Source organism: Sminthopsis crassicaudata, chromosome 1 (assembly GCF_048593235.1).
Source record: "Sminthopsis crassicaudata isolate SCR6 chromosome 1, ASM4859323v1, whole genome shotgun sequence".
NCBI lineage: Eukaryota > Metazoa > Chordata > Mammalia > Dasyuromorphia > Dasyuridae > Sminthopsis > Sminthopsis crassicaudata.
In genome coordinates, this window is record NC_133617.1 from 65889892 (window position 1) to 65898051 (window position 8160).

The following is an 8160-nucleotide window of genomic DNA, read 5'->3' on the forward strand; positions in this document are numbered from 1 at the left end:
ATGATAGTATAGATAGATAGATAGATAGATATAGATAGATACTTAAGAGAATCCTAGAGAGTTAAATTTAAAAAGTAGTTGAAACAATTAACATCTTTAGAAAAAATCATAGGATACAAAATAAATCTACACAAATTATCAGTATTTCTATCTATATGTTACTAAAAAACTCCAGCAGAGAGAAAGAAAAATTCCATTTAAAATAAATGCAGACAGCATAAAATATTTGAGTCTACCTTCCAAGATACATAAGAACTAAATAAAGAATTATAAAACACTTCACACAAGTAAAGACATAACTAAATAGATGAATAAAATATTACTTGCTCATGAATAGGCCAAACCAATATAACAGAAATGACAATGCCACCTAAATTATTATGCATTACTATAAAGAGCTAGAAAAAACTAATAACAAAATTCATTTGGAAGAACAAAAGTAAAGAATAGCAAGAGAATCAATGGAAAAAAAAAAAAAAAAGGCAAAGCAAGAGGGCCTATCAGTACCAGATATCAAACTACAGTACAAGAGTATCAAAAATATGTACAATCAAATAATGGCAGACAAAATGAATAATTTTGATTACAAAAAACTGTAAAGTTTTTGCACAAACAAAACTAATCCTATCAAAATTCGAAGAAAAGCAGGAAATAAGGGGATCATATATATTGGACTACTTGCCATCTAGGGGAGAAGGATGGGGGGGGCAGAAATTGGAAGGTAATGGGAACACAGCCCATTTGCAAGGGTTAATGCCAAAGAATTATCCATACATGATTTGGAAAATGAAGCGCTTTAATTTAAAAAAAAAAAAAAAAAAAAAAGACTTATTTACTTTGATCAACATAATGATCCACCAGAGTGCCCAAACTTGTGATGAAAAATGTTATGCATCACCAGATAAGAAAATTAATGGACCCAGAATTTAGACTAACAATTTTAAACATAGAACATGGCTAAAGTGAAAATTCTTTGTATGACTTCATATATATGATGATTATCATATTTGTTACTATTTCATTGTCTAGGCTAGGGGGTAGAAAGAAATTCTAACTGAAAAAATAAAATAATATATGTGTGAGGCTTTTGTTATTTATAGAAGGTATGTCTCTGAGTCATTTGATGATCTAGCTCCTGCAGTTTTTATAGCAGAGTCTGGCTAAAATAATGAAAGCTTCAACTTCAGATTCCATATCTAGTTTGTTTCTGAATTTAACTTTTAGTAACATGATATAGGAAAAGGCATCATGTACTTCCCAGATTTATCAGATTACCCACTTCCAGGAAATGAATTTGGGCCAAAGGATTCAAAAGGTTAGAAAAAGATTCCCCCCCTTCAAGCACAAATGAATCACTGAGCCAAAAATAGTTGACATTTATGCCACTTTAAGATTTGCTAAGCTTTGTTACAAACATTATCTCATCTGAGGTTCAAAAATGGTCGTGTATGGTAAGTACTTCAGGTATTATAACCCTACTTTATATATGAGGAAATAGAGGCATAGAGAAATGATTCCCATGATCAACCAATCAGTGTTTCTCCAAGTTTAGCCCTTTCCATCATATTAATCTACCATACAGGGTGGGTGGCATAAATGTCAGCTATTTTTGGTTCAGTGAATTTATATTCTCAGTGATTCATTTGTACCTGATAGGGGATGGAAAAAACATACCAAAAACTTCTTTTGGATATGGAAAAAAATCAAGTGACTCAGTCAATATACCGTATAGACAATAAAAGCCTTACAAACATGCATTACTAATTTAATTTTCACTTATATATTCTTTCCCTTTACCCATTCAGAAGGTAAGAAATATAATTTGAGTGACTCATTTATGCCTCATAGACCTTTTAAAACCATTTCTTTTGCCTACATTCACTTTCTGAAAGTGAACAATTTAATAAATCTAGGAAGTATCTGCTGCCTTTTCTCACATCATGTGCTTTGAGCATCAAACAGGATTTTATTATTTGATCATGTGGATGACAGCAAATCACTGGAATTAACTCAGGGATTCTATACATTTTTTTAATATGTTTTAGACAACTCTTAACAGTCTGATATCTTATATGAACTCCTCAGAAATGTTTTTAAATGAATAAGATTGCAAAAATAAACGATATTGAAAGTTACCAAAATTTTTTGTTACAAAACAAGTTCACAAACTCAAAGTCCGGAATCCCTGGCTGATTGTATCCCCTTTCTATAAAAGGGATAATTTCACACCTCTCAGATTGACTAAAATTGCAGGAAAAGATGATAAAATGTTGGAGGGGATGTGGGAAAACTGGAACACTAATACATTGTTGGTGGAGCTATGAAGTTAGCCAATCATTCTAGATAATGTCTTTGCTGGGTCTATATCCCAAAGAGATCACCAAAAAAAGGGGAAAGGACCCATATGTGGCAGCCCTTTTTGTAGTGAAAAAGAACTGGAAATCTGCCCATCAGTTGGAGAAGGTTGAATAAATTATATGAACATAGTGGAATTTTATTGTTCTATAAGAGATGAGCAGTCCGATTTCAGAAAGCCTGGAAAGACTTACATGAACTGATGCTAAGTGAAGTGAGCAGAACCAAGAGAACATTATATACCACAACAAGATTATGTGACGATCAATTCTGATGGACGTGGCTCTTTTCAACAGCGAGGTGATTCAAGAGAATTCCAATAGACTTGTGATGGAGAGAACCTTCTGCATCCAGAGGGTACTACGGGTACTGACTGGATCACAACATTGTATTTTCACCTTTTTCGTTATTTGCTTGTCTTTTCTTTTGATCGTATTTTTCTTGCGCAGCATAACAAAAGTCCAAATATCTTTATCAGAATTGTACATGTTTAACTTATATTGGATTATTTGCTATCTAGGGGAGTTGGATAGAGAGGAGGGAGAAAAATTTGGAGCACAAGGTTTTGCAAGGGTGAATGTTGGAAACTATCTTTGCGTATATTTTGAAAAATAAAATTTTATTATTAAAAATAAATAAATAAAAGGGGTTAGAGGACAAGTGACTGTTCTAAAGTGAGAGTTAACCTCCAGTTCTTCTGCGCTAGGATGGTCCCATATGAGAATTCAGGTCTCAGGGCTTTGGGAAAGCAGAGGCTGGATCTGTAGCTAGAATGAATGGCCAGGGAATCCAACCCGCTTATTTTACAGATGAGATAGAACCGTAAGGCTGGGGAAAAGTTGAGCGACTTGCCAAGAATTAAGTTAAATCTACGGCAGAATTGGGTCTTCCCGAACTCCAGGCGTTCTACCTTTCCACTGGAACATTTATCAGTTGAACAAGCTGTAGTCCGTAATACTAGCGGCCCATTTGTGACCTTTAGAGGGTGGGCATTTTCACTTTTGTTATTTGCACCTTCCGGTTCCTTCAAGTTTCAGCTGAAGTCCGAACTTCTAGAAGCAACTTTCCCCGATCCTCTTCGGCGCCAGTGGTTCCCCTGGGATCGCATTTTTCCTTGCTGTACTTTGCACAGTGTTTTTTATGCCGTCTCCCACACTTCTGGAGGGCAGGGCCGGGTTTTTGTTGTTGTTGTTGTTAGTTTGTTTTTTCTTCTACATCTCGTTCTTGGCGTAGCCCTGGCTATAGCGGCCTTTTAATAAACGCTAATTGTCCGAATTCTACTCGGACTTCAGTCTTACTGATTAGAAGATTTAGAAGGTCAAATACATGCCGAGTGAGCCTCGCTCCTTCTCCCTTCCCAACCCCCCACCTCGTATCCTACCCCATCCCCACCCCAGGCACTGTAGGGACCGTTGGGACGATTGCGTCCCTAACTACACGGTCCCGCCTGCGACACAGACGAAATAAAGCGGGAGCGAGTTAGGCCGGGGTCTTCTGTGGCGCAGAGGATAACCATCTTGCCGGGGCTCCCCAGCCGCCCTGGGCGCTGCCCAGCGCCCCCTATCGCTCTCCTACCCGAGAGGGCCTCACAGACCACCCACAGAAGGAATTAACAACAAAACCCCGCCTCAATCCGCCCAACCCGAAGGTGGTCTACCATCCAAGCTTCTGATTGGCTCTCTTGCCGCTCTCTTCCTTCCAAAGATTGCCGGGAAATGGAGTTGTCTGGTGGTTGAAGGCGGTTGAAGGCGGGCGCTGCAGGAGTAAACGTATAGAGAGTGATCGTCCATTTACTATTGGTCAAAGGAGGGTGACGTTTGAAAGAGCCTAGCCTATCCAAAGATTCCTCGCTTTTCTCGGCCAGCAGTTGAGAGGGGAGTGGGACGGAAGAACCGCTTTGCATGCTGGGAAGCATAGTTCGGACAAGATCACCAACCTAGCCCCGCAACCGTCACAGTCTCGTCGGTAGGAACTACAATTCCCACACAGCCCTTCTCTCCTCTGGTTCATTTGAACGGTCCCCGCTTCCTCCTAGCACTTCCGGGATTCTTGTTCTGCGCGGCTGCCGTCTCTACCGAAAGAACTTCATTTCCCAGCGGTCCTCGCGTGCGGCGAGCCCCCATAGGCTCCTCCCCGCCATCGGGCGCCATTTTGTCCTGCCTGCGGCAGGCCTAAGATGGCGGCCGGGGAGAGGGTGAAGGTTGCTGGGCTCTAGTTCGCCCGCCACCGATCTCGGATCGGCTCCACTCGGCTCGGCCCGGCCCTGCCCCGGCCCCGCGCGGCCGATGGGCGGGGAGCGGCGCACGCCATGGATCTGCGCACAGCAGTGTACAACGCCGCGCGCGACGGCAAGCTGCAGCTGCTGCAGAAACTCTTGAGCGGCCGCAGCCGTGAGGAGCTGGACGAGCTGACCGGAGAACCGGCGGCCGGGGCCACCGGGGGCCCGGCCGCCGGGGGCACGCCGCTGCTCATCGCCGCCCGCTACGGCCACCTGGACGTGGTGGAATACTTGGTGGACCGCTGCGGCGCCAGCGTGGAAGCGGGCGGCTCGGTGCACTTCGATGGCGAGACCATCGAGGGCGCGCCGCCGCTGTGGGCCGCCTCCGCCGCCGGGCACCTGGGCGTGGTGCAGAGCCTGCTGCGGCGCGGCGCCTCCGTGAACCGCACCACACGCACCAACTCCACGCCGCTGCGAGCCGCCTGCTTTGACGGCCACCTGGACGTGGTGCGGTACCTGGTGGGCGAGCACCAGGCCGATCTGGAGGTGGCCAACCGGCACGGACACACTTGCCTCATGATCTCCTGCTACAAGGGCCACTGCGAGATCGCGCGCTACCTGCTGGAGCAGGGCGCGCAGGTGAACCGGCGCAGCGCCAAGGGGAACACCGCTCTGCACGACTGCGCCGAGTCCGGCAGCCTGGAGATCCTGCAGCTGCTGCTGGGCTGCAAGGCGCGCATGGAGCGGGACGGCTACGGCATGACCCCGCTGCTGGCCGCCAGCGTCACGGGCCACACCAACATCGTGGAGTACCTCATCCAGGAGCAGCCCGCCCCCGAGCTCCAGCTGCAGCCCGCGCCGCGCGAGACCGCCGGGCCCAGCACCAGCCGCGCGCCCGACGCCGCCCAGTCCCCCGAGCCGTACGAGAGCTGCTGCCCCACCAGCCGGGAAGCGGCCGTGGAGGCGCTGGAGCTGCTGGGCGCCACCTTTGTGGACAAGAAGCGGGACCTGCTGGGCGCCCTCAAGTACTGGCGGCGGGCCATGGAGCTGCGGCACCAGGGCGGGGAGTACCTGCCCAAGCCCGAGCCGCAGCAGCTCGTCCTGGCCTACGACTACTCCCGGGAAGTGAACACCGCGGAGGAGCTGGAGGCGCTCATCACCGACCCCGACGAGATGAGGATGCAGGCCCTGCTGATCCGCGAGCGCATCCTGGGGCCCTCCCACCCGGACACGTCCTACTACATCCGCTACCGCGGGGCCGTGTACGCGGACTCGGGCAACTTCGAGAGGTGCATCCACTTGTGGAAGTACGCCCTGGACATGCAGCAGAGCAACCTGGAGCCCCTGAGCCCCATGACGGCCAGCAGCTTCCTGTCTTTCGCAGAACTCTTCTCCTACGTGCTGCAGGACCGCACCACCAAGGGCAGCCTCGGGACCCAGATCGGCTTCGCTGACCTCATGGGCGTGCTCAGTAAGGGAGTGCGGGAGGTGGAGAGGGCCCTGCAGCACCCCAAAGACCCCGGGGACTCCTCCCAGTTCACCAAAGCCCTAGCTATCATTCTCCACCTAATATATCTTTTGGAAAAAGTGGAATGTACCCCAGAACAAGAGCACCTCAAACGCCAGACTGTCTACAGGCTTCTCAAATGCAGTCCCCGCGGCAAGAACGGCTTCACTCCTTTGCACATGGCCGTGGACAAGGACACCACCGCCGTGGGCCGCTACCCAGTGGGCAAGTTCCCCTCTCTGCACGTGGTGAACGTGCTGCTGGAGTGCGGGGCCGACCCGGACAGCAGGGACTTTGACAACAACACCCCGTTGCACATAGCCGCCCAGAACAACTGCCCGCTGATCATGAGTGCCCTGATGGAGGCCGGCGCCCACATGGATGCAACCAATGCCTTCAAGAAAACCGCCTATGAGCTGCTGGATGAAAAGCTGCTCAGCAAGAGCACCATGCAGCCCTTCAACTACATTACCCTCCAGTGCCTTGCAGCCCGTGCCCTAGATAAGCACAAGGTCCCGTACAAAGGCTTCATCCCCGAAGAACTGGAGGCTTTCATTGAACTGCACTGAATGGGGGGAGGGGGGTCACCACTCACCATCCCTCCTTGCTCACCATCCATCCTCAGCGGAGAGGGAGGTACCAGGGCTTTGTGTAACACCGTCTATCTCCCACCTCCCCTGATAGTGTGGGACGGCTTCTGGTAAAATGTGCCTCGGGGTGGGGTCTAGAGCTTCCGTATTCCCCACTGACTTCTCCTTTGAGAGAGAAATCCAGAGTTAGTACACCATAAAGGCCTTCAGGGAAGTGCACCAGGAAGCTGCCTTCCCCCAATCAATTCAATTATTGCTAGAAGGGAGAAAGAAACGCCACGTTCTTTCCTGAGTTCTGCGTTTTCCTGTCCTCCCGTGTGCTGGGAGGCTCACATTGACATTACCATAGGGGCAGAGAGACGGAAGCCATGGCCTTCCTAACCCACCGGAATATGAGATAGAAGCAGAAAATGGTATATTGCCCTCTTTCCCCTTGGATGCCCAATCAACTCAGCTGTCAGGGCTCTTGAGAAGCTATCTCCTGACTTATGGGTCGGTTGCAGTGGCGCAATTTTGCAATTCAAGAAGCAAGGCGATTTCTTTTTCCTAGTCTGTCCCCAGCTACTCTGTGTTGTCCTGGTTACCATGGAGTGGGGGTCAGCTGGAGCCTAGTAGAACTGGCCACCTCTTAACACAGCTTTCAGTTGGTTTGGCTTTTATTTTTTGAGTGGCCAGGTCGCAAGTGTTGTGCAGAAGTCCTAAGATTTTGCTGCCTGTTTGTGAAGCTGGATTTCTGCGGTTCCCCCCAATCCCACTGACAGATCCGTTTGATTGAAAACAGTATTTGTTTTGCAGTCCCTGGTATGGGCGATGCAGGTCAAAATGGTGTGTGAAGACTTGTGTGTGCTTTACATTTAATATGGAAGTCTGGCTTCAATCCATAAAGCTCTATAGACAGTTCCATTTTTAAAACCTCATTCCACCCTTAGCACATGGGCCTCCCAATTTCTCCCCTCTCGGTAGGAGAACCCCCCAACTCTCTTGCTTAGAAGCCATGAACCAGCACTATGTTCAAGGGGCTGTGCTCAACACCGGTTCTCTGATACAGAAGGAGCCACCAAAGCTTTGTTTCCATATTAAAGCCAGAGAACATTTCCTACCCAGTATCAGTCTCCATGCTCATTTTGTCATTTAACTGATAGACTCCATGACTTGGGGGCTGTAATTGTTTTTAAAGCCATCTACCAGAACTGAAGGTCCCACATAAGGCAGTAGTTTATAATAAAGAAAATGCAACTAGAATGTCAGCATTAGGCCATCAGTGACGGGCTTTAAAACTTGAGTTTACAGAAAACTTTCCCATAGCGGGAGGCTAAGTGCTGGCAAGAGCAGGTGGTCTTGGAAAACAGGCCATCACGGGTTTTTTCTCAGGAGAGATGACTGACTACAGAGGCTTTGGCAGGCAGCAGGGAGATTATTGGCCTGGCCAGAGTGAAGGTCTAACAGAAAAGGTTAAACAGCTGCCCCTCTTCATTTTGGGAGAAAGGTCA

The 8160-nt window shown here is 48.1% G+C and overlaps 1 protein-coding gene across 1 annotated transcript; it reads left to right on the forward strand.

Moving 5' to 3' along the window:
* The first annotated feature begins 2021 nt into the window (after nt 1–2021).
* On the forward strand, nt 2022–7774 carry FEM1A (fem-1 homolog A). Its single transcript, XM_074308398.1, has one exon. It carries the CDS (start codon nt 4664–4666, stop codon nt 6647–6649), a length of 1986 nt encoding a protein of 661 aa, XP_074164499.1. The 5' UTR covers nt 2022–4663; the 3' UTR covers nt 6650–7774.
* The last annotated feature ends 386 nt before the right edge of the window (nt 7775–8160 follow it).

What these genes read in the sequence shown, in the direction of transcription:
- FEM1A (XM_074308398.1), top strand. Translation starts at nt 4,664, where the DNA reads ATGGATCTGCGCACAGCAGTGTACAACGCCGCGCGCGACGGCAAGCTG.